The sequence below is a fragment of the Tetrahymena thermophila genome (assembly GCF_000189635.1).
Source record: "Tetrahymena thermophila SB210 genomic scaffold scf_8254486, whole genome shotgun sequence".
In the NCBI taxonomy this organism is placed as follows: domain Eukaryota; phylum Ciliophora; class Oligohymenophorea; order Hymenostomatida; family Tetrahymenidae; genus Tetrahymena; species Tetrahymena thermophila.
The window spans coordinates 78598-105537 of NW_002476261.1; the positions used below are offsets into that span (position 1 = coordinate 78598).

Here is a 26940-nt window from a genome sequence, read left to right on the forward strand (position 1 = left end):
TTTAACTAATCAATATGAAATGAAAATATTTTTCAACTAATTTATCACATATTTTGTTTAATTTTGCTAATAAGGTTTTGTCTCTTTTATAATTCTTGTTGAGATAAATTTTCAGTATTAGCAGGTTAATTCTCTGTTAATAAAACGCTTTATTGAGAAGAAATAGCCTTCTTAGTTTCTTCCTATTATTTAAATTATAAATTTTCTAAATACTTTTTATTGAATTAATGAATTAATTAATTACACCGCCTTCCTTGTAGTCTTTGAGTTCTTACTCTCTTTGTTGTTATTTCTTCTTACGTAAAAGTTCTCTTTGAGCCAACAAACGTTTCTTTCTTTCTTCTAATGATTCTTCCTTTTCTCCTTCTTCTTCTTACTTTTCAGGAACCTATTGGCTTTTAAGTTTTTCTTCTACTGCCTTATAATTGTCTAATTGTTGCAATAAGGTAGCTCTATCAGCTAATAAATCGTCAATAGGCTTTTCATATTTCTTATTTACTAAAGGAGGTAAATTTGAAGGAGCCTTAAGGACAGGTAATTTATTCAAAGGCTTGAATTAAGGTTCTTGTTACTTAACTTCTTCAACTTCAGGTTCCTTTTCTTAAGGTTTAGGGGCTTCTTTTGGCTTATCCTATTTGACAGGAGATACTTCTTTTTTGTTTTATTGAACTTGTTCAACTTTTTGAGGAGCTTATTCAACATGAGTTTAAGGCTAATATTATATCATTAATTAATTAATTAATTTTTTGTAATCGCTTTTCTAAAATTTATTTACTAATTAGAAATCGGTAACTTTTGATTAATCGGGAACAGGAGTTTGTTCTTACTATTATTTTTGTATTTGGCTTCTTGTTTAAGCTTCCTTTTCGTATGTTATTTTTGACATTTCTAATACCTTTTTTAATTCCTCATCTTCAACATCATGAAGCTTTTTGATTTCTTCTTCAGCAGCTAAGCTCATTTATATAGCGTGCTCAATTTCCTAAAGTTTAATAAATACAAAATTTTCATCATATTCTAAAATTTTATCAAATTTAAGTAAAAAATCGCTTATTTAAAATAAATTTTAATAAGTTTTATGTTGAAAAAAAATTGTTTAGGTTATTCTTAAAAAATATTTATCAATGTATAAAAGAAGATTCTATTTTAAACTATTTTATTAAAGCTTTTATAACAATAATATTACTGCACGTTCAGCTTCCATAGAAGCTAGCTTCAATTTTTCTTCGTCTTCTGGAACAGGCTCTTCTTATTCGTTTTTCATCATTTCCTTTAGAGCTTCTAGTTCTAATTCTTTGTTTCTCTTGACCATGAGCTTCTTAAAAACTAAGAAATTGTCGACGATAAGGAGTTATTCAAATACTTTTTTATGATGAGGACTCTTTAAACCTATTTCGATGTATTATAATAACTTTTGTTCATCAATACCGATTTCTGCCATCAAAGTTTCAATCATTCCTTCAATTAACTTTTTGAATTTCTATTTTTTTAAGATATTTAAATTAAAGCACGAATTATTATTAAACTTAGGCTAAAATGGGAATTCTTTCATAATTGTGAAGAAATCTTACGTTGTGAATTTCAGTGTAGCTATATTTATTTAAAAAAAGAAGTATGTTAGGATATGTTTATTTTTTCTATAATTTTAAAACTTAATAAATGATTAAAAACTTACGAGAACTTATTTTCTTCTTCGTCATCAAAAACGATGCAATTTTCATCAAGAAACTCATAAATAGGAACCTTCCAAAGAGGTGAAGTCAAATACTAAAGGAGATATTCATAAATCCAAGACTTTAGTTGTTAATAGTTAAAAATATAAAAGGATATTCAATTTAAAACTGTATTTATTTTTACATCTTCTAATAATTGATCGGACTATTGAGTGTTATTGTGAGGCTTTGACTGTTTTTGTTAGGCCTACTACTTTTATGCTTATTACTATTGTGCATTTGCATTCTATTGCTATTATTAAGAATCAGTCTTTTTCTTACCAAATAACCACCCGAAAACCATTTTATATTCTTCAGCTATTACTTGTTTTACCTATATCTTTTGAATCAGAAGAATTTTTTTCTTTCTTTTAATTATAAATCAACTTTATCAGTCACCTTACTATTTATATTCACTAAATTCAAGAAAAGAAACAAACACTTTTTATTTTTATTATTAGAAATGACAAAATATATCTTTAATTTTTTTGTTTGTTTGCTTGATTGATTGCTTGCTCGTCAATTCAGAATAGTTAGTTTTTATTTATTATCTATACTTTTTCTGCGAATATCATTTATTATTTAGAACTAATAAATTTATGGTTATCCTTAAAAAAATATTATTACGTTGAAACGTAATATTTTTATCCAGAAAATTATTCAATAAAATATGATGATATCTATCTATCATGAAATAATAAATCAGTGTTGGTGATATATAAGCTTTGGTTGGAGAATAACAAATATATCAATCAATTCATATCTTAAAAGCTTTTGGTAAAAATAAAATTTTAATAAATATCAAAAAAAAACCTTACTTCCTACTAAATATTTTTTAATATTAATCATTTATTTTTTATTAAGATATTTAAGTGATGCAAATACCATTAAAATATCTTCTTAGACTACATAAGTATCAATTGCACAAAATGCAAAAATGCAATACTAAATGAAATTAAATGAATCACAATGAATAAAGTTAAAATAAATGCTAAATGTTACTTAAACAAATTTTTTTAATTTTTAATTTTTTTTCTTATAAATATTGTAGTTAAATTGTACTAGTAGTAACAAAGTATTACTAATGACTCAAAATATTACTTATATATTGCTTTTCATACTATTTACCGTAAACTTTCATGTACTACCATTCTGATTTTATATACCCACATTAAAACTTAAGCACATTAATTTGATTTTATTAAAAATTTATTTATTTAAAATAGGTACTATGAATCTAATAAAATTAAAGTATTTATTTTGTAATCAGTTTGAAAATAGAAAAATTTGATAGATTTTTACATTAATTATAAAAAAATAATTAAATAATGATGTCTTTTAAAAAAATTTATTCAGAAAAATCTTAATTTATCAGCTTTTTTAAAATATAAAATAGCACATTATTATTAATTTATTTTTTTTATTGGTTTAAAAGCTGAAATCAACTAAAAAATATTGTATTTAATTTTTTTTAATTAACTTAGATTCATTTTTACTGATTTCTTGAATATTTTTTTATTCAAAATAAACTAAAGCTGTTTTATTTTGCTGAATAATTCAAACATTAAAATAGGGATCCTATTTATTTTAAAAAATCTAAAATCGTAAATTGCCATTAAGAACTTATATAATTGTAATTTTTTGAGCCTCTTTGCAATTTTTATTTGAATTAATGATATATCATATTTTAAAAATTAATATAAATAAAATCATATTGCCTAATCTTATTTTAGAGCTTAGATTAATATATATATAATAAATACCTAAACTAGAAAAATTGTTTATTAAGATTGCTAAATTAATTAATTAATTAGAATTTTTAAGTATAGTATTAGAGTTAATATGTAAATAATTTATTTAATAATTTAGTTAATTAATTAATTAAGCCTAATTTTTAAAATATTTTCAGATTTTAATTAAAAATAAATATCAATGTATGTGAGTAAGTAAGTAAGATATCAGCATTGACAATAAGATTACTATTCTTATTAACTATCACCGCCATTATTTTCTATATCTTTTTTTTATTTTTACAATAAATTCTAATCTTTATTTTATTATTTATTTTTATAATCATTTAGTGGAGCAGTTTTCTTTGAACCAACTTTGATGCCACTACTCTATTTAAAATAAATCAATTCATTATTTACATTAGCTATCAAAAAGAAATACTTACTTCATTTGTGAAGTCAATTAGATTTTACTGTATTTTACTTAAAATTTCTTAGGCCATAATGTTAAAAATTTTATTCACATTATCACCGCTTTTTGCAGAAACTTCAACATAATTAAAACCTTATTATTCTGCAAATTCTGATGCTTCCTGTTAAGATACTTCTCTCCTGTAATTTAAAAAAATAATGTTTTATTTTATTTTAATTAGCATAAAATCTTTAATAAGCTGATTTAAAGGAGAAAATAAATATATCAATCAGACTGTTTGTTTAGTATTTAATTTTAAATAATCAGGAATACAATTGAATATATTCTGAAATATTCAACAACTAATTTGCCTTAATTCAATCCATAACTAAAATTAATTTATTACTGCAACATTTAATCAAACTTATTTCCCACTATTAACACAAAAGTTTCTTCCTTTCCTTATTCTTTTATATCATGCAACCACTTGGGTAAATTATCAAAAGAACTTCTTTTTGTAATGTCAAAAACAACTACAGCACCTATTGCACTTTTATTAAAATTAAATATGTAGGTAATATTTTATTTAGATAAGAATACCCTTTATAATAGGAGCGTGTAATTGATCTAAATGACTCCTATCCTGCCTTTAAATATTTTGAAATTTTTGTAAGCTTAGTTGAAATTTTGAATGAAAGAAAGAATGCTTAAACTTAATTTTACTGTATCCCAAATCTAAATCTTTATAGCTAAATTGGCAACATCTATAATTTTAGAACCAAATTCTACTCCAATAGTTGCATCATAATCTTCCCTAAATCTATCATCTACAAATCTCAGTAACATGCACGATTTTCCTACACCTTTTAATAATTTTTAATAAGTAAAAATCTGATTGATAGATAGATATATAATAAGTATTTCAGATGAATCTGTAACAATTAAATTGCTATTCACTTCTAACTATTATTGCTATATAATATGTAGCTATTTAATATATTTAATCTTAATACCTGTATCTCCTATCATAATAAATTTAAACAGATAATCATATTGATTCATTTCTTGGGATCTAACTATTTATATTTTTACTTACTTAATTATTAAGGTATTTTATTAATTTCTTATTTCTTATTCTAACTAGATAAAAATTTAGTTTAAGAATTTTTACAAAAATAAAGATAAGATAAATAGATTGATAGATAGATAGATAAATAGATAGATATTAGCACTCAAGAAGTAAAAAATTATCTTCGTTTGAAATAGGAATTTATCTATACTCAAATTTTTTTTGAAGAATATTTTTAAGGATAGCCGATAATTAAATTACAAACAGAAAATTTACATGTTTCTCAAAGGTTTATTGACTATTTTCTGATCAGATTAAAATTAAAAAAAATAGTATAGAATTCGAACATATTTAGCAGTAATCAGTCAACTAAAAAATTATGATAAGGTAGAGTAGAATAGGTAAATTCATTAATTTTTCTAATACAAAAAGATGAATTTAATATCTTAGAAAGAATAAAAATTACAAACAAAAATAAAAACTTTTAAAAATTATAATTATTTAGAACAAAATAGAAAAAAATTTAATTAGTTAACAAGCATATAATATTTATTTATATATCGATCCAAAATAATTTTTAAATTAATTGATTGATTAAAATGAGTTGGTTAGTTAAATATTTTTAGTAAATGTCTTGAAATCAATTTTAACAATTTATTTTTACTTCAGATTATAGGTTTATTTATAATTAATTATCTAGTTTGAAATATTTATAAAAAATATAATTTGTTGATATTCTAAATTAATAATCATGAAAAATAACCATCCAAAAAATCTTTATCATCTAATCCCATTAAAAGAGATTCTTCTTCTTCACCTATTGAAGATTGTTATTAGTTTGTATTGTTTTAGCTGCAAAATTCGTTTATATCTTCTAATGATGATTAAACATTTATAGTAATTTCATTGAGAGATTCATTTTAAGTTTAATTTTATTCTCCTGTTTCAATCAAAGCTTTATTAAGGTCACAGTCTTAATTTTCATTTTAGTTACAATTTTAATTATTACTTTCCATTTTTTATTATTGATATTATTAATTTTGTTTTTCAAATTCTGGTTTAATTTCATTTATGATTAAATTTAAGTTTAATTCTCTTTAATTTTAATGGGGATCTTCTTCGATCATTTCTTACACTTTTTCTTCAGGTTTTTCATCTGTTTCTGCTATTGATTCATCTAAAATGGTCTTATCATTATCTGAAGTTAGAATTTATTCATAGTCTTCTTTTAACTTTTTGTAAGGTTCTTCATTTAACTCTTCCAAAAAGCAAAATTCTTTAATTTTTGAACTTTTCTTCTTTGATTTGGCTGATATTACTGAAGATTTTATGACTGACTTCTTTTTGCTTTAAGGAGTTTATTTTTTTGAACCATTTACCTTATAACTCATTTCTTATTTTAAATTTTAATTCACCTTGTTTGATTTATGCTCCTATGAATCGAACTCTAATGAATCAGATGAAGAATTATCAGCATCACAAGACTTATCAAGCTGATCTAAAATATATATGGAATCCTTTTATCTTCTTTCTAAATTTTAACTCTGATTCTATTTTGTATCAGAATCAGTAGATACATTTAATGTTATGTGATTTTAAGAGTTATTAAGGGAAATCTACAAATGGGTTTTATTTAAGTCTTCAATTTGATAATGGTTGATAGAAGAACCCTCATCTGATGATGAACATGACGAAGAAGATATCTAAATAGATTGAGAATTAAATCCAATGTCATAAATATTTTTGTCATTAAGTTACTACTAGCTTTCTTCACTCACTTCTTAGCTACATATTTGTTCTTTTTTGCTATTAGCTTCTTGAGTATCTTCATCTTCTACAGGATATTAAGCAGCTTTCAGGTTTTCTATCTAATTTTTATGCCTTTCTTGCATTTTAAAGGCGTATTTACAGAGCTTATTTTGAGATTTTTTAGTAATCTCTAAAAGTTTAGATCTGTCAATATATTTATACATCTTGCATGAATTACACATTGATGATTTACTATAGTTGATTGTCCTACAACACTTACAGACCCAAATAAAATCATTTAAAATTATTTATCTTTGTACACTAATAAATTCATCTTATGTAGGAGGGGGAGCTATTGTAGAATCAATATTCATAAGCTGCTTCTCAAATTAATCTAATTGCTAAGTGATTTCTGCATTTTAAGTATACTGATACTTTGGCTTAACAACAAAGCATTTATTGCAAGTATTTCTATGTTAAAAATTGAGATTCCCGCATTGACAAAGCCAATCACCATCTCTAGCATATCTAGGAACCACAGTTCGGGTTTCGCTATATTCCAAAACACTTTGAACTGCTCCTTTGATAATCTATTTTGCGTTATTACGTTGATTCTAAATCATTTATTACTACTACTAATAAGATTGTAAAGAATTAGGATGATAGTTATTGACATTATTGTTTTACAATAAAGTAGATAGATTATAATTATTCTTTTTTAAGTGATCTGCTGCTTTATCTTAAATAGCATAATACAATTTCTCAGTATATAAATCCAAATTAGCCATCAAATCTAAGTAATCCTCTCTCAGGCTTTTATTCGCATTGTTATCTATTTTGAATTACTTCAAGTACTCAAAGGGAGAGCAATTATCCTATTCACTTATGTCAACCTAGTAATGCACTATATTACCTTTGTCCAATTTTGAAGTAGATTCTTCAAGCTAAATTTAAAGCTGCTAATTATAAAAATCTGTCTAAATAATATCATTTTTCTGCTCTAAATCAAGTAAGTAATTTTGATTAGAATTCTGATTCAGTATAGATGCCCAACTAGAATAGTTTCTATTCTTTTAATCTTCTTTATATTCATCAAGTTACTATTAAATTTAGTTATCTAATTCTTTAGTACTACATTAAGTACTAGAGTTTAATAGGACACCAATTCCTCCACTATTTTTTCTAATACTCTGATTCAGTTAATTGGTACTCAAAGAACCTTCTGCTTAATTGATACTTTAGAGAATCTTTAATGAAGATAGCTAATTCAAAGAAGAATTCCCAAACTAATTCTAATTTATCTGCTAAATCACAGTATTTTTTGGAGGTAATCCTGGTTACGGAGGATAAGGAATTTTAGGAGGATTATTTTAAATTGTAGGAAATAAAGGATTCAATAAATTTAATTATGGAATACCATTATTCTGCACATTGAAAAGGTTTAATTAATTACTTGCATTATCATTAGAGAATGCTTATAAGTTTTAATTTATCTGATAGTTCATGAATTTTTGAGGTACAGGCGGTTGATTGATGGAATTTTAAAAATTGCTAAATTTATTATATCTCCAATTCTTTCTTCTTTACTAATCATTTTAGTATTGATGATTTGATTGCCATTTCTCTTATTATTAAAACCTACTACTATTATTGTTATTATTATTTGAATTATGCTTGTAATTATATTAAGATTGAGATTCATTTTAGTAGTAATTATCACTTTTAATTCTTCTCACTTGTTCAGTATTTTAAAACTCCTCACCGGCACTAAAACTGGTGTTTGCACTTTGAGTCTTTTATATTTTATAATCCTAGACTTTTAAGTCAATATGGACTTCATTTTTTAATTATTTTTAAGGCGATTAAGTAGGTTTAATATCTTCAGGATCAATCATATTCAGAAAGAAAATAATTTTAGATGTATTTAGTTAAAAGGCAAATTAAATATCAAAGTAATAAGCAGATATTCGTCCCTTCGAATTATAACAGTTTTTTTGGTATATTCTATTGTGCTATTTAAATTTTGCTTGCTTAAATTGAGAGAAAGTCACAAATAAATAATGAAATTAAGAGATTTGGTGTGTTTTAATTAATCTTATGAATGAAATATTGTTTTGTATTAATCACTAATTTTTACTAAAGATTTGTCAGAATTATTAATCTCAAAATATTGTTTGCTCCTAATTTAGTTATTTAATCTTTCTTTTTATTGATTTTTAAATAATAGAAACAAATTTCTGTCTTTTTATTCGTTAAATTTATAACAAGTATTTTGTAGCAACTATATTTTTCTTCTGCAAAAGTGTTTGAATATTATAAACAAACATCTTTGGTAAAGAAAAATAAACATATGAATGAAGATATTCATTCATTGGCTCTTTAAATGAATTTTTCTTAACGTTAAAATTTTATAAAATTCAAAATTGGCGCTATTTTATTATTATAATTTATTTTCTTATGAAGGGAGAAATAATAAAAAAAATATTGATCAAATTTATCAGAATTATTTTCCATTTTTTCATTCAATAATTTTTTAAATATATTTTTTCAAACAAAAATGAAATAAAATATAAATTAAATATTTTAAAAAAGGTCATTCATTTTAAGTCAATTTATTTATTTCGTTTATTAAATCTAAATTTAATCTTTAGTGATAGAATATTTATAATTTAAATGAAAATAATAGTTGATAAAAGAATATTCTAAATTTTACATTTATGTTTTGAATATAACATTTTATAATATATTTCTTTTGTGAGATTAATGACTCAAGAAAATAAACAAACAAATCTCATTTTATTTTAAGGAAATTAAATAAACTTTAGAGTTAGTTAAATTTAATTAAATATTTTAAAAAGAGAAGTTATATTATAATAAAAATATCATCAAAATTAAATAAAACTTATTATATAATAAATTTAAAATTTAAAATGAGATAAATTATAACAATATATTTAAACTTTTATTAGATTTAGACAAAGTTACCTATAATTCTTAATTAAATATATTAAATTTTTGCATCTGAGATTTATGCATACTATTGCTATTATTATTTTTAGTAAATTTTATTTTAACATTTTAAATAATTATTTGATTATTTCTTCCATATTTCATATTTAAGATAATTCATTAATAATAAAAATAGTTTTCAGTTTTTACAATTTTGAAAAATTATAGAATTTTTTAAGTTTTTTGATTTCATGACAATCCTTTCTTGTTTTGTTTTTTACATACACTTTCTACTCATAAATTTGAGATGAAAAATATAAAAAACATTTTTTAGGGAATTGTTAATGTTTCTTTATTAAAATTCCTTTATTTATATTGCAATTTATATAATCCCTATAAAATAATTTTAATTGTTATTTTTGATGAAAAAAACTTATAGACTAAGAATAAATAAAAACTTTTAAATTCATTACAAAAATAATTTAAAAATAAATCTTAATTAAAAAGATTTATTAAAAAAATGTATCTATGAATTAAATTAATTGTCTAATCATTTTTTATCTATCATGCTTTTGTACACTAATCCAAATTTAAATCTTTTAGTTAGTTAGAAATAAAAATTAATTTTTTAAATGGTTGAATTTAGGTTTAAGAAAATTAAAAAATTTTCTATTGATAAAATAATTAAACTGAAATAATTCAAAATAACATGCTTTAAAGGTTTTAAAGAATCAATGAGTATTGTTTTATGATAAATTAATATATTTTAATTAAAACTAATTATAAACAATATTAATATAAAAAATCGTACTAAAAAGCAGAAAATATAATAATTTTAATATAATTTAAGGTTTTTGAAGTATTTATTTATTTAACTATTTCAGTTTTGAAGTTGATTTTTCAATTCTTTTCTTTACTAAATTAAATCCTATTCTTGCATATTCAAATCAGACATTTACATAATCGATTCTTATAAGGAATCTTTTAATTGCTTATTAATTTCATCTTCTTGTTTAGCTGCTAAGCTTTTTTTACTTAAAAGGACTGTATTTAATTGGTTGATTTTGTTTTTAATAATTTGATTGCTTTCTTAAACTTATTTAATTTCTTTGCTTAACTATTCATGTGAATTTATATCTCCCTTTGAATTATTTATTGTAAGCTCTATATTTTGCTATACTTACAAGCACTAATCTCTCTTTGTTTAAAGTTACTCTAATTCTTATTATAATTTAGATATTTGTGCTTTTAAGCCATTATGATATTTTAATTTTTATTCTGTTTGAATAACAAACTCTTCATTTTATGCATTAGAAAAGCTTTTTTCTTGTTCCAATTTTTCTTTTTACTATTTTAATTCTTATTTTAATTTTTTTTAGATCAATTTTTCTTTCAATAACTCATTTTGATAATCTGAGGAATCTAAATTTTAATCATCTATTTCTTCAAAATCATCGTTTTCTTCAAGAGTATTCTCTAATTGAATTTTCTTATTTTATATATCTTTTTTAAGCAACTTGTTAGTTTGCTATAAAATCTGTAATTCTTACTAAAGTTTCTCTGTTTAAGGTTTTATAGAAACTTATTATTTTTAAGCAAACAAATTTAAAACTTCTTATTTCTTTTTAATATCATTTTCCAAGTTAGTCTTCTCAAAATTATTCAGGCTCACCTTCGATCTTAACTCCTTTCTCATTTAATTTAACTCTGCTTCAAGTTTTTAGTTTAGCTAATTTTTTTTCTTCTAAAGCTCTTGAATTTAAATTTAATTCTTTGATATTATTTAATTGTGTTCTAAGGCCGTTTCTTCTTTTTTAGATTTAATCTAGTTAAGCTGTTGATATAGCTACTCTTTAGCTTTACTTAGTTCACTTTTCTTCTTAGAGACACGTCTATTAAATTCATCCAAAGTGAGTTCTAAACTCTTTTTTTCTTAATCTAATTTCTCCAAATATTAGTCAATATCTTTTTGTTATTACTCCATGCTGTTAATTCCACTTAAAATTCCAGACATTTGATTTATCTACCTAATTTTATTAAATTTTATAAATAAATTATTAAAAATAATAAAAAACCTAATAAAAATTTAACAAATTAATTCTAAAAAATCTCATTTAAATTTTATATTTTAATTTTAAAAAAATAAGAAAATAAAAATAAAATTGGCTACTCTTGCAGTCTTTGATTTTCTTGCTTTAAACTTTAAATATCCTACTAAAATTGCTATATTTTTATTTTATGAGGTTCATTAATTTAGAGAGAAGCCAAACGCTAGTTTAATAATTTCTGAGTCTAAATGTACTGCATAAAATAAGATTCGTTTTCTTCAAGTATTTAATTAGATATGATTTCATCTTATTCTAATGAATTCTTATTCAAATCTATTGATTGTTGTTCTGAAAGTTAGTCTTCTTCTTCGTCTTCTAAAATGGATTTATTATTATTTGCTTTGCTATCTGAAAATGTGGAAGAAGAAGGCATCCCACCTAGCTTTGTTTTATTTTAAATTTCTATTTTTAAATTAACTTCATCCTTAGAGTTATTCAATTTATCTAATACAGATACTTCTCCTTTGCTTAATCTAGCACTACTTTTTAGAGCTGATTAGAGGTTCTTTTCTGTTAAAAGCTAACTGTTTCTTACTTATTTGGCAGCTTTTGATTTAATAGAATATGTGCTATTTTCGCATGCCTGAATTTCTTGCAAGACTTATAAATATTCTTTAATTTATGAATTCAAATAATTTTTTGTCTCTAATAGTGATAGCTTAACTGAATCAAACTCTTTTTATTCTTTCTATGATTTTAGAGCTAAATTAAGTTGTTAATTTTTATAATCTCTTAGCTTAGTGCTTAAATCAATGATTTCTAGATCTTTGTTGCATATTTCTATATTTAAATCCTCAATATTCTTTCTAAGTTCATCTAATTCTTAATGGCTTTCAATTAACTATAAAGTTTTCTTTTGCTAACTAAAAAATTACTATTATTATTAGCTTTTTTCTGCTACACTTTTGGTCGACTAAGGAAATTAAAAGGCACTTTTACTTAAATTTAAAGGACTCTTTTAGCTACTTATTGATTTGGAAAATTCTTCATTCAAAGCTAAATATCCTTTTGGTGACTTATAATTGATTGGTGATTCTTAGAAACTTTGTATTGTTTATTCGGGGCTCAGAGAATTTGTTGGTTAAAGATTAATTATTTTCTTAGAAAGAGCAAAATTATCAGAATTATCTGAATCTTTAGAACTCTATCTAATCCCTCTTTCATTAAAATCTTCATTTTATAAATACCTCTACTTTTCTTAGATAAATTGATACTACCGTTCAGGGCTACTCTTGGAAAGTAATTAAAGGACTCTAAGCTATTTGTTCTGCTATCTTGTTTCTTCAGAATCGTCTCTTAATTACTAAGTTTATTAAATTTTATTCAACTCCATCAATGTCTACTCATCTCTTGATGAATTAGTATTATATCTCCTACCTAATTATTCTTTCCTCTTTTGATTTTATTATGCATATGACTGTTATTCATAGCTTTATCTCATCTGAGAAAAAGGAGAAATTTATAATTATTTGATTATCTACAAAGAGGATGGAGCCATCTAAACATTTTATCCCTAGTTTCTTTATTCATTACTTTATTTACTATTTAATTCTTTATATGGAAGATCAATTCTCTCTTTTTGCAGTTAATTTTCTGAAATTTTAGATTCTTTGTTTTATTAAATTAATTAATCTATTTCTTCAAAGCCATGAAGAAAGAAATTTTATTTGCTTTAACTTGCCTTAGAAAAGAACTCTTAACTTTCTTGTAAGATGTCATTAGTTTTTGATGGAAATAAATCTTCTTTGTTATTATTTTAATCCGCATATTATTAAATTTAATCACCTCCAATCATCAATTCTGGGTTATCAGAAAGAAATCTATTATTATTGTAACCCATCTATTTCTGACTAAATGATGCTGAATTTTGTAAATATTAAGAACTTTTTTAGCTATTACCAACGCTATTTTGCTAAAAAGCATTTTATTGTTGCTGTTGTTATTGCTATTAATTAAATGAATAATTATCTTTCTCTTCATTTATTTTTATTCCTGTTTATAATTGATTATTTGATTGAATACTAAATTTATCTCCTTGTTCAAATTTGCTAATTTATATATTTTGTTGAGACTAATTTTAACTACTTTAAGCTAGTTAGTTTTAAGGTTCTTCTTACTTATTGCTTTGAAGCAAATTATTTTATTAATCAACATCTTAGACTACGATTTCTCTTAAAAAATGAGGTACTTTTTGCTTTTCTAAAGTAGGACTTTGTTAGCATTAAATATTCCTAATCGCTGAAATGAGGCTTTCCATAGGCATTTCAAGTATTTGAGACAATTCATTAAATTCCTTTTGAACCTATTCATTGAGCTTTATCTTTTAAGAGTAATAATTATCTAAAATATTTTTATATTTAAATTGCAGTTAGTCTCTCATTAGCTGTAATTATTGTTATTTTTATAAGTCCATTTAACTATCATATTCTTAAGCTTAATTGCTTTCCATTATATTCTACTAAAAGGTATTTTGTTTTTATTGGTTATTTTGCACATTTCTACCTCTTTAATCGTTTGATAACTATCTATTTTAATCTGGCCTAATCATTACAAATTCAAATTAATTCCAAATAATGATTCAAAAGAATTATTGTTGCCAACACAATTATTTATGTATTTGATTGCTTTTTATAATTGTCTTCCTATAATTTTAAGTTAAACTTATTACGATTCTTAAAACTAATGCTTTATCTCTCTCCCTCCTACTTCAAGCTGTTAAACCTACCTTTTCTAAATTATAAAAGATCTCTATAGCTATAAATTTACTAAAAAAAATCTATTGAATGAAATATTAATTTTTCTTTTTATTATTTAATCCAATATGCAAAAAAATTAACAAATTAATGAACAACATAATCCAATGAAAAAATTGATTACTCACTCAAATAAAGGTGAAATGAACTTAAAATTTTGGCAAAATACCTTTAATATATTGAAATATTTATAATTTTGAGAATAGTTCAAGATAATATTTTTTTTTAGAGTAAATTGGTCTAATGTTTACATTTATCACTTAAATATTTATATGGAAAATCAGAAACTATACTGAAAAAAATTGAAAATATTCATAATAGTAAATCTTACAACACCAATAAATATTTATTCATTAGTTTTGAAAAAATAAAAAATAAAATTATGTTCATCAATTTAATTTTAAAATTAGCACATTTTAAATACATAAAAATCAGGTTTTAATAATTAATTAATTAATTAATTAATTAAATATATCTTAATTAGAAGTAATATTTAATAATAAATAATAGTAAAAAGGTATTTTGTAAATATCATTTTTTTAAATGAAAATTATTTCATTTGAGATTTTCAATTAAAATTAATAGTTATTTTTATAAAAATTTAGGTTAAAATTTTTAAACTCTATCATAAATATCAATAAGTTAAAAACTAAAAGTTAATATTTAAATTAAAATACTTAATCAAGTAATTTTAAGTAAAATAGCTAAAGTATTTTTATCAAATAACTATACTATGTAAAAATTAATTTCTTTGTTTTTGAAAATTATTAAAAATAAAATAATAAATGAGCAAAAATAATTATAAAAAGAAAATAAAATTGTTTTTTTTAAATAAATAAATGAATTTATGAAAATGAAATTGATATTTTTCTCTTGTTTATGTTTTTGAAAATTAATTTATATTTTTATAATAATTATTTTTTAGATAGATTATCATTTCTTTTCTATTTTTAAAAAAAAGCTAAATTAAAGTGATAAGAATAAAAAATAAAATTAGAATTTTTTCAATTTCTAAATTTTAAAATCATGTTCAAAAATAATTTAATCAATAAATAAAAATATATCTTATTTGTCTAAATATTTGCTTATCTGTTTAAGAAATTTAAATGAAAATTCTTTCCTTTTTAATATATTTAAGAAATAAAAAATATATTTTAGAATGTTTAAAAAAAACAAATAAATAATTTGATTTTAACTTTTTTCTTTTCAAAAAAATATTTTTGTATTTTAATTTATAAAATAAATAATTGAAAATTTTAGTTTAATTAATTGTTTGTTTTTTAAGTAAAAAAATAAAATTATTGTTAAGCTATTTTCTTGTTATTAAAAGTAATATTTAAAAAAGAAGAGCTATTCTTGAAAATGAGAAATAGTTGCTTTCTTGCTCCTTATAAAAAATAATAGTTTGGAGGAAAAAATATTAAGAATGAAGTTTACAAAATTAATTACAAAAACAGAATAAAAGTTGGAAGAATAAATTTAGATTTATTAATGTGAAAATCTTTTTGTAAATTTGTAAATAAATACGAACATAGAGAAGATAAAAATTTTGGGTTAATTGATTAATAAATTAAACTTTTAAACAGTTTAGTTAAATTTTGTAATTTAAATAAGCATAATGTTCGCTTTCTTAAATGCAAAGCAAATTTATTTTATCTCTTAAATTATTTTTGGAATATTGGTCTATTTTTCAAGCATTTTGGTTTATTATTTTTGATGAGAAAATGTTAATTATTTATTGAAATGTTTTAAATTTTTGCTTTTAAACATAAATGATGAATTATCTTTAATTATTTTGAATTATAGACTGTAAAAGATTATAAAATATGATGTGGCGATTAAGATCGAGTAAGTATCAGACAAATAATTTAAAAATATTGATTAATCTTATTAGAAGTGTGTATTTTAAGGTTATGAAGAGTAGTTTCATTAATTATTAAATTGTAAGGGGTATTTGAAATTAGAAAAAAATTTAAATACATTAATCTAATCAAATTTGTTTGATATTAAAGTTACAGAAAACTTAGAAATTGAAAGATACTCAAGATGTATAAATAATTTTTTGATTACAACAGTTTTTCAAACTATTAATTTTTCCCTGATAAGAAAAAGATGCGAAAAGGAAGAGCTTATTCATTTGGAATTCTTATGGTAATATTTTTGAGTTTTGAGAGAAGAAAACAAATACTTTGGCAAATGAGTGTAATATATTTTAAAAATAAGAAAACAAAATAAAAGAAATATTTATCCTTTAGATGGAAAAGGAGAAAATCTTTAAACCAAACATACAAACATGTAATTTATTTGATTAATATCTAAAATTTAATTAAAAGCCACAATAAAGAACATCAAAAGAAACTTACTTTTTTAACATTTAATTTACTGAGTGGAAAAAAAAAATATTACAATCAATTATTATATTTTTCTATATAAAGAATTTTTGTGATTTAATTACAAAAAGTTTTTTTTTATTTTTGTTAAATTTTTGTAGCCAAAAAAAATAATTTTTAAAAAGAAATAATTAAAGTTTCATTTTTTACATTTTACAAAAAGAATATAAATATCTTAATTTATGCGTAGCTTAAATAAATATTTGAGGTAAAAGCAAATGGATTGCTGTATAGACTATATTTAATTATTATATAAATATTAATATCAAGCATATCTTGAATAATCAAATAAGATTATCTAATACTTGTAAGCGATAGGTATTTTTAATTAAAATATGGTAACTAACACTTAACATTAATTATAATTGATCTATTAAAAATTAAATTCGAGCAAGGGTAAATATATAAATATTTTTCTTTACTACCTTAATATTTTAATTTTATATGAAGCAGTAAGCTTTCAAGAGTATTTTTTCCACAAAAAAGAATGATGATAATTTAATCAAAGTCTATAAAGTTTTAAATCTAAGTGTAGACTAGAAAAGCTATTAATTGCAAGAATCTTCACTGAAATTAAAAAATGATGTGATCATTTTCTTTATAATAATTTGGAGTGTAAAGTTATATACAATTAATTAAATAAATCACACAGATATAAAAATTAAACAGATATCAATAATAACATTTTTTTCCATCATATTAAAGTTGATATTAAAATTTACCACAACTTTTGCAATAAAATCTGTAATTTATAACTAATTATTTTTTTAATTAACTTTTTCTATAGATTATTAAACGTGTATTATCTATTTAGTAATAAAGTAATTTAACTTACAACATTATTGGATAAGATCCTTGTTTTACAAAAAAATGAATACATATGCAATAACTTATTGTTAAAAAATAGAAAAATATTCCATTATTATCATTTAATAAGGAATCTACTGTTTAAAAAAAAATATTTATTGAGCTGAAATTTGATATTTCGACTAAAAAAATTCAGAAAGAACGTTTATCCATCAAAATTTTCCACAAAGATTTTTAAAAATTGAGAAGTGAGCTGTCAAATTATTTGGATTAATAAATACTATTAATTAATTGATTATTAAAGCTAAAAAGTCTTTTGATTTAATTGTGATTTCAACAAGCATGAAAATTATCTGCTTAGTTTTATTACTCACTATTATTTAAATTCATATGATTTCTACTTTTAGTAATTTATGATCTCAATGTTATTTTTAAAAACACAAATAAATAGTTGACTAAAATTATGTAATCGTAATAATTTAGGTGATTTTTGAAATGTAAAATAAGAAAGAAAAAAGAAAAATATAAATAAATAATTTTACAGTGAGAAGGAATAAAGAAAGTACAGATAGTTAGTTATTAATAAATAAATAGATATATTTGTTTGGTTTTTGTTTTTTTTAAAAATTTAAAACTATATTAATTTTTATTACTTATATTTATATTAATTATAACAATTTTTTATTGTTTTTTGTTATTTAGATAACAAAATCAATGACTTATATGTATGAGCTCCTTTCAAAAATTTGTTTGGCTTCCTGAATTTTTGGAAAATAAAGTTAGCTAGTTTTTTTTCACTTAGAAAAAGCTAGAAATCTTTTAAAATTCAATTAAATTGAAAGGCTTTAGTTACTATGTTAATTAATTGTATTTAAAATATTAGCTAGTAAATTTTTCACTCACACAAATTACAAATGATGTGTAAATAAGTTTTTGAGTTAGTAAGTGCTATTTTGTTTATCAAATTAATTTTATTAGAAAAGAGCTCAAGTGATCAATAATGAAACTTAACAAACTCTAGATTGAAAAGTCACCTCTAAAGCATTAAGTATGTAATTTTATTATAATTTAGTATGAAAAAATATTATTAATGATTTTATCACTATTTATTCTTATAAATTTATATATTTTAATCAGAAAGGATTGGGATGTTACAACCTAAAATTTTTTTATTTGTTTGTTATTATATTTGTTTATTGTTCAGACTTATATTTATTTATTACTTGAATATCAAATAAATTTGTTTTAAATTCATTTCTTTTTCTCTTTTTCTATCAATTATAGAAGCGAAACATTAAGAATAGAAAAAGAATAGGAAAATCTATTTATTTAGTTAGCTAATTGAGTTTAGGAAAATTTACAAATTGTTTATTCAAACAGCCTGCCTTTTACTTTTTAAAAATGTATAATTATTCAGCGTTTAAGCAAGTTAGATAAACTAAACCATTTTCAGAAAAGTTTATAATGTTGATAATAATTGACTTTACTTCATTTATCAAATAATAAATAAATAAATAAATTAATTAATTAGTAGTTAAAATTTAAGAATTCGAAAACAATAAACTAAGCTTAAACACTGTTTTTTTCTAATCTGACTAATCTTTTATCGATACTCTTGTAAATGAAAGCAATTTTATGGTAAATATTCAATCTAGCAAAAGTTTCTATTTAAATTAGAGAAAGTATTTCATAGAAAACTAATTAATATTAATCAACCAAATGCTTAAAATTACTATGCAAATATGCAAAGATATTTTTCTTTGATTAAAATTTTGGGAAACGAGGAATCTAGATTTATTTAATTAAAAGTCTCTAGAAAACATTCAAGTTTTAGTCTTATATTTGTAAATTAGCTAATCAATATAATTGAACGATAAAGGATATTCCTAATTTTTTTTTTCTCCAGAGTAATCAAATATCTAAAATTTTCTTACTAAAATTCATGAATTATTTACAGGATCTTTCATAACTATTTAGTAAATTATTTTTTAATACCACTAAAACGGCTTCAATAATTATCGTTCAATGTAAAGATTAAGAAGTTGTTAGGACTGGGACAAGATCTTGAATGGTTTTCACCTAATTTGTTTGATTCTCAGAAGCAAGTGGAATCTAATCTGCTATTTTGACAAAAGGAGAGAACTGTTCCTTACAGATGTTGAGTTCTTCAATAAGTTCGGTATTTGCATTAGAGTAGAGCTCCTTTTAAGAGCATTTCTTGATTAAAACTTCTAATTTTTATGAAATGTCTTTGATGTTTTTTGAAAAATCAATTAATTCATTTGGTTAGATAAGATTTCTGTAGTAGCATTCACTAAAAAGTTTATCTATAGTCAGACTTTTATATTACTTATAGTGCTCCATTCTTGAAAGAAGCTGCTCTTTTAATATATCAATCTAAAATTTTATAGCTTTGAATTATCCTAGCCATTAATTAATCAAGTTATTCTGCTCTTTTTTTTAACTTATTAGCTGTTTTTAGCTTTTAATTTTATACTTAAACTGCTTTTTTGATACCTCCCTTTGAGATTGAGATTCTGATGTAGAAGGTTATGATGTTGTTTGACAGTGATTTGCAATACAGCCTCCCATTTTAGTTTTTAAAGCGCAAAAAAAGGAAGCAATGTTAAATAAAATTCCAAATTAAAGTAGTACTATTTGTCCTTATTTTTTGTTTGGAAAAATGAAAATAAGACAGACTCTCAAAAAAAGAAATTGATACCAATTTCGTTAAATAGTCTTTCTTTCTTTTATTTCTTTTTTATTGTTTATTTTGATTAGTTATCAGCAATTAATTAATTATTTAACTAAAAATCAATCTTAAAACAATTAATGATATTTGGTTTTTATCTTATTTTTTTATCTATTTTCTTGATTTTAATTTATAAGCGATTTGATTTTTTTGAAATATTTGTTATTAAAAGATAAGCTAATTTATATTCTCTTTATTACATTCGACAGAAATATTACAATTTCGATCGGGTAGTAAATTTAATTACGCATTTCAAAAAAAAATTGGCATTTCAGAAAATTAAAATGCAAATTTAATAAATTCACTGATTCCCATTATCAAAATCTAATTAAAAATTTGTTAGATCAAATGAATCATTTGGCTTTTATCTATTATTTAAGAGCATAAATATATAATTTAATTAATTAATATTGTACGATTTGCATTTTTAAAATAACAAAACTAACTTACATAAGATTCTTTTAATTTCTTTACATTCATCTAAATTATGTAATATTAATAATATTACGTTCCTTTATTTTCTTGTAATTAATTTGGCATGATCTCAATTCAAATTAATAACATAAAGAAATCATTTAAGTTAATTACACATAAATAGTAACATGAGACCTCACTCAAATTAAAAATATTTTTGATAATCATTGTGATCAAAATATAAACTATTCAAGTATAATTGTAAAATGATTTTTCAATTACCAATAAGTGTGATCTACCAAAAAACTTAAATATTAAAAGATTTCCATTTTAAAGCATCAAAAAACAAATAAATAAATATTCATATTTAGAATTAAATAATATTAACAATAAAGAAAAACTTATTTAAAAAACACATATTATTAGCTCTTATTAAATAATGCGTAAATTTTTTAATTTATTTGAGAATAAATCAACTCATAAACCAATTATTTATTTCTAATTATTATAACAAATTTTTTAGATCTGATTTAAACTAATAAAAATTAATCTATTTAATTTTGAAAGTTTTTAAAAAAAATAAAATCCTTGATTCATCTTTTTAAGATAAGAAATAAATAAATAAATTATATATTTATTTGACAGATAAAAATTTATTTAAAAACTTTAATCATGAAACTTAAAGTAGAATATTATAAGTATATTTTGATAGAAGAAAAGTTGTTTTCATTAAAAAATAATATAAACATTTACATTTCATTAATTGATTGTATTTTTTCTAAATTGCTTAGTAAAATAAATAAATAAATCTAATCAAATTACAGCTAAATTGACAACTTTTACAAAAAAAAATATTTAAAACGATTATATTTTGATGCCAAGTAAATAATAAGGCAGGTTAATTTACACAAACAAGTGTAAAATTGATAAAAAATATAATTTTTGTTTTTTGATTTTGTATACTAACAATATTAATTATACCTTTTTGGTAATAATTGATCTTACTTAGCTTAGGTAAGAACTATTATCTATTAATAGATATAAAGCAATATAAATAATAGTAAAAGAATCAACTCTTCTAGAAAATATACAATTTAAAGTAAAATAAGAAACTTGTAAGCTATTTATCTATTATATAATATTCATCCACTTAATTTTATATTAACACCACGATCATACTCTTCACACTGAGTAAAAATATATTAGAAAAATAAATTTTTTTATTTCTGTTAATGTACCATAACTTCACTTAATAGAAAAATATTTGGTAAATTATAGAGGATTAAAAATGTAAAGAATTTTTCTAATAAATTTTAATAATATGAAATGGAGTTAGCTAACATTTTATGAGGTAAGATTGAGCTGTTATTAAATATTTTTGAAGATATTTCCTTAAAAAAAGTTGTAGTCTTTCCATTTTAAATTTTCAAAAAATATTAACTGTAAAGAATTCTTTGATAATCATTAAATTTTTAAAGAATATTTTCACTTTTTCAATGGATGAAAAATCTTAAAATGAATAGCTGTCAAAATGAACCCACTTAGCACCAAATAATTAATAATTCTATTTAATATCATTTTTAAAAATTAAATAAGTGAAGATTGTGCATATTTATTTATTTATATTATAAATATTTCATACAAAGGTGACGTAAATTTACAAACAAAAATAAAGCTGATGATAAAAATTCATTAGATTTATCAACTCTACTTAATTAAATACATAGAAAATTTTAAACAAAAATACTTTTCTCTGATTCTATTAATGAAGATATCTTCAGCTTAAATACCCCAAATGCATACGTTTGGATCAATCACAAAAAAAAATACTTAAAATCTAAATATTAAATCAATCTACATATAATTTGTTAAATTTTTTAATTTTATTCTGACTTAATCAATAAAAAATAGTGATAAATTTATAATTTTATTATCTATTTTAACTGCACTAAATATATTAATTATTATTTATGTAATAATCTATTCATAGCACTAGATTAATTACTTCATTTAGTTATATTATTTTTAAAGACTAAATTAAAAAATATTTATTCTCCATCCATACAAATTAAATGCTTGAGAACTATTTATTAAAGACTACCTGCTTTATGTAAAAATATTTAAGCAATCTAAAGATGAAAATATATAAAATTCTTTCCTATAAATCTACATAAAATAATGATCATTTTTATATTTTGTATTAAACATAAAAAATATTAAAATTTTATTTTTATTTTATTTAAAAAAATATATTTTTTACCTTTTTTATCTATTCTCTTAACCATTACTTTATAACATTGAATAAAATAATAAAGTCATCTAATAAAAATTCAAGAAAATAAAAGTAATAAATGATTTGTTTTCAAAACAAAATATATTCAAAACTCAAAAACCTTAATTAACTTAATTATATATAACTTGATTTAAATGAGCATTATATATTTTTTAAATACATTTTTATTTCAATACCAATAAATAAAGAAACAATATCCCCTTTACCATTTATTTATATTTTATGTATTTTTTTATCTTTTTAAATTAAGAAATCATGCTCTATCTGGTTCGAGTAATATATAAGATTAGATTACATTAAATTGTGGAAATTTAGTATTTAAAATAAAAAAATCAATTAAAAATTTTTTTTTTATAAAAAGTTTAGATGAAAAATCATCAATAAATCTTAAAGGTTTATACTATTTAATAGGTTGAATTGCGAGTGATTAATACTTATACAAAGAATAAATATTTATTAGTGTATTTAGTATACAATATTTATTTATTTTTTTATCACAAACGCCTAATTTTATTTCTTTCGTTTGCAAGAATATTTTCTGTTATAACTTTGGCAAGATCTGTTTCACTTAAGTTGGAACCTAAATGAGCTAAGTAGTTGTTTTAATCATCCATTAAATATGTTAATACAGTATGATCGATTGTATAGTTATTTTTCATTTTTCCTTTGCTGTCCTTACCTCTATTAATTAAAATATATTAATTTACTGAAATCAAATAAATAAAAATAAATAGATTTATTTACCTATCATCTTCAATATCTTCGTATTCCATCTTGGTTGAATAAATTCTGAATTTCTTCATCATTTCTTTAAGATCTTTATCGTTATTATGCTTGCCAGTTACACCAATGATATCTTTATCAAAGATGTTTAAGAATGCTTCGATTTTTTCATTAGTATCTCTGTCAGGATCAACACTAACAAAAACTGTCTTAATTTTAAGGTATTTACCTTCAGGAGAGGCTCTAACTTTTTACAAACCCTTAACTAATTTAATTAAAGAGTTAGGGCAAATATCAGGACAGTTACAGAACCCGAAGTATATTAGGTAATAGGTACCTTTCAAATTTTCACTTCCGAATGGTTTACCTTTGGTATCAGTTAATTACCAATCACCACCAATGAGTGCCTATATGAAAAAATAATAAATTTTTTTAAATTTGAGCACAATTTAATTAAAATCAGAATTAAAAATTTTAATTATTAAAAATCTTTAAAAATTCGAATGTAACTAATTTAATTCTAAAAATAAATGTAATTTGCCTAATATAAATATTTATTTTTTAATCTATAAAAATTCAACATAGAAAAATAATTTAAACTCAGCATTTTCTAAACTTAAATTTGATAATCTTGCAAAGCAAGAATAAATTTCTAATTCTTCTACTTTTTGAAATTGGAATTTAAAAATAATAGGTAATAATTATATTCATTTTCTCTTTTATTTCTACTGTATTAAAGCTTTACAGGTAAACTTTGATTATTAATTTATTTCAAATCAATAAAATTTTATTTTTACTGTGTTTTGTGCTATTTTCATATTAATGTAATTGAAATGATAATGATCATTTCTAAAATATCTTTTTATTTTTTTATAAGACATTATTTTTTTTTGTTTTGCTTGGTGATTTTAATCTTAGAAATAGATCATTTTTAATATTTTTAAATAAATAAATTTCTTTAAATTGGCATTTTCTAGATTACTGCTAGCTTTATTTTCTTATTAAAAATAAAGGTATTTGTCTAACTCTTTATATAAACTTTATGGATTTCATATTGACATTTTGTTGTTTTTTAAATAAAATAAATATATGCATATCTCATTTTTTTTAAAATAAGCACAATAGCTCTAAATTTTCCATAGTTTTTTAAATCTCTAAAGAAATTTTTGATAAAATATCTCCTTTTGAAAAGATGGATTTATTTTGAGTAAGATCTAACTGGTTTAAATATAAATTATGTCTTATTAACATAAATTACCTGTCCCTAAACGTTTGTTTTGATGGATTGAGGATTAGTTTAGCTAGTTTTCTTTTAATGACGCATGGTATTTACTTGCATTACCAAATATCCAACAAGAAGACCTAAACTACCAACCAAAAATATGTATAATGAGTTAGCACCAGGTCTATCAAAGGAGCTATCATCTTCTAAATCGGGATCCTTTTTTTCAGAGGCCTTAAGAGCTTCATCAATTTTAGCGATTTGCTCATCTCTTGATAGATTAGAGAAAGATTTCTTATCTATTTTAGTAAGATCAAGGAACTCTCTGTATTTTTCATCTTCAGGCTAATTTGCAAAGGTGTTAATTGATTAGTTAGTTAACTATCTAGCTCTTATGAGTCCCTAATATGAGCTTCTATTCATAGAAATAGCTCTAGAGAATATAGATTTAACAGAATTTTTCATTAAGAACATTTTATTATGGTATTTTTGAGTTTGAATACACTAGATTTAATATAGTTAGGTAAAATGGATGCTTTTGCTCTCTTTACTTAATCTAATAATACTGATAAATTTAATAGCTCTTTTTTGATAAAAAATCTTTATATTTAATAAATTTCAAATCTTTTTCTAGAAAGACTCATTGGTTATTTATAAACTTACTAATTTTTATTAAATTTAAAATTTTAATGATAGACAAAACACAAATAATATTATTATTTTATTATAAAATGTATTTTTGGTTATTATTTTAATTAACTATTTTTCTACTGAAAGCAACAATAAAATGTATTTAACTTTGTTTCATTTTATGCTAAGATGATAGCAAAGATATATTTTTATGCAATCAGCCTAAAAACTATTGATTTTTAACAAACAAATATAATTTGTAATTATAAAATTTACTTATTAAGTTAATTTCTAAATAGTCAAGGTTTTTTATTTAATAGGTTTTAGTTTCAAAATTTCACATAAAACACAAAATTTAGCTTTCTTAATATTAAAATATAAATGAACGCAGGTCGTTTCTTCTTTAAACATGCTACGTAAAGCAATAAATTATATTAATTTTAGCTTAGCTAGATTTTTATAATAGATAAAGCACTTTTTTTAAAATAATTGTCTTTCAGAAAAAATGAGAAAATTCTAAAATTAATTCTAATCTAAAAAATAGAAAGGGCATCTAAATATAAAAATCTATGTAACATAAATAATCTTGGTCTATGTCAAGCACTTCTTTCATGAAGTAAGCTTTGCCTGCTCCTACTTATTCAAATTATCTTGAGTAAATATAAATTATTTCTATCAAAGTAGAAGATTAATTTTCAAAATAAAATATCATCAATTAGGAATGCTTTTGCAAAAAGTGAAATCATGCGCAAGACAGCATTGATTAACATGAATACCAATAGAATTTTCTTAGAGAATGTTCACGAAATGGGCTGCTTCATTGATCAAGATGACTGTAAATATTATTTTTTTGAATAAGCAATACTTGAAAAAAAAAATGAATGAGATTTTATTAAAACTTTAAATTAAAGCATATCTGAGTAGATCTTTATTTAGATCATAATTTTAAAATATTATAATGATAATTTATTAATTTATTTTATATTTTATTAATTAAAGCTGAAGACAATGATGATGACCAGCTGTAATTTTATAAATACTCTTACATATATTTTTTAATTTTATTTAAAATAATTTTTATAATTTAGATCAACAATACGAAAGTTGGGCCTTCTCATTTGAATTAGCTAAATAAAAAAGCCTTCAATGAATTTAATTAATTGAATACTTGCATAATCTATCTAGAATATTTGATAAATCTAAATAACTATTGTTTAATTTATAGTG

At 21.5% G+C, this 26940-nt stretch overlaps 7 protein-coding genes across 7 annotated transcripts; 2 read left to right on the forward strand and 5 right to left on the reverse strand. All coding sequences in view use genetic code 6, as the record gives it.

Annotated features, from left to right (window-relative positions):
- Positions 1-44: 44 nt before the first annotated feature.
- Positions 45-2016, reverse strand: TTHERM_00557860 (ARF-like 2-binding protein BART protein; the record flags this gene model as incomplete). Its single annotated transcript, XM_001022350.3, has 7 exons — positions 45-182; positions 245-712; positions 776-982; positions 1187-1480; positions 1572-1590; positions 1676-1794; positions 1858-2016. The coding sequence occupies 7 exons, from the start codon at positions 2014-2016 to the stop codon at positions 45-47; spliced, it is 1404 nt and encodes a 467-aa protein (XP_001022350.3).
- Positions 2017-3670: 1654 nt separating this feature from the next.
- TTHERM_00557870 (Rab-family small GTPase) lies at positions 3671-4916 on the reverse strand (the record flags this gene model as incomplete). The annotated part of the gene is made up of 6 exons (XM_001022351.3): positions 3671-3832; positions 3889-4054; positions 4261-4404; positions 4455-4501; positions 4578-4717; positions 4868-4916. 6 exons carry the CDS (start codon positions 4914-4916, stop codon positions 3671-3673), a joined length of 708 nt encoding a protein of 235 aa, XP_001022351.2.
- Positions 4917-5672: 756 nt separating this feature from the next.
- On the reverse strand, positions 5673-8567 carry TTHERM_00557880 (zinc finger, Ran-binding protein; the record flags this gene model as incomplete). The annotated part of the gene is made up of 1 exon (XM_001022352.1): positions 5673-8567. The coding sequence occupies one exon, from the start codon at positions 8565-8567 to the stop codon at positions 5673-5675; it is 2895 nt and encodes a 964-aa protein (XP_001022352.1).
- A 1934-nt stretch (positions 8568-10501) lies between these two features.
- On the reverse strand, positions 10502-14277 carry TTHERM_00557890 (hypothetical protein; the record flags this gene model as incomplete). The annotated part of the gene is made up of 2 exons (XM_001022353.2): positions 10502-11648; positions 11792-14277. The coding sequence occupies 2 exons, from the start codon at positions 14275-14277 to the stop codon at positions 10502-10504; spliced, it is 3633 nt and encodes a 1210-aa protein (XP_001022353.2).
- Positions 14278-19834: 5557 nt separating this feature from the next.
- TTHERM_000557909 (hypothetical protein) lies at positions 19835-20206 on the forward strand (the record flags this gene model as incomplete). Its single annotated transcript, XM_012799263.1, has 1 exon — positions 19835-20206. The coding sequence occupies one exon, from the start codon at positions 19835-19837 to the stop codon at positions 20204-20206; it is 372 nt and encodes a 123-aa protein (XP_012654717.1).
- A 3426-nt stretch (positions 20207-23632) lies between these two features.
- Positions 23633-25557, reverse strand: TTHERM_00557910 (SCO1/SenC family protein; the record flags this gene model as incomplete). The annotated part of the gene is made up of 3 exons (XM_001022355.3): positions 23633-23819; positions 23883-24268; positions 25120-25557. The coding sequence occupies 3 exons, from the start codon at positions 25555-25557 to the stop codon at positions 23633-23635; spliced, it is 1011 nt and encodes a 336-aa protein (XP_001022355.1).
- Positions 25558-26094: 537 nt separating this feature from the next.
- TTHERM_00557920 (hypothetical protein) lies at positions 26095-26835 on the forward strand (the record flags this gene model as incomplete). Its single annotated transcript, XM_001022356.3, has 5 exons — positions 26095-26129; positions 26258-26368; positions 26433-26548; positions 26713-26737; positions 26802-26835. 5 exons carry the CDS (start codon positions 26095-26097, stop codon positions 26833-26835), a joined length of 321 nt encoding a protein of 106 aa, XP_001022356.2.
- Positions 26836-26940: the final 105 nt, after the last annotated feature.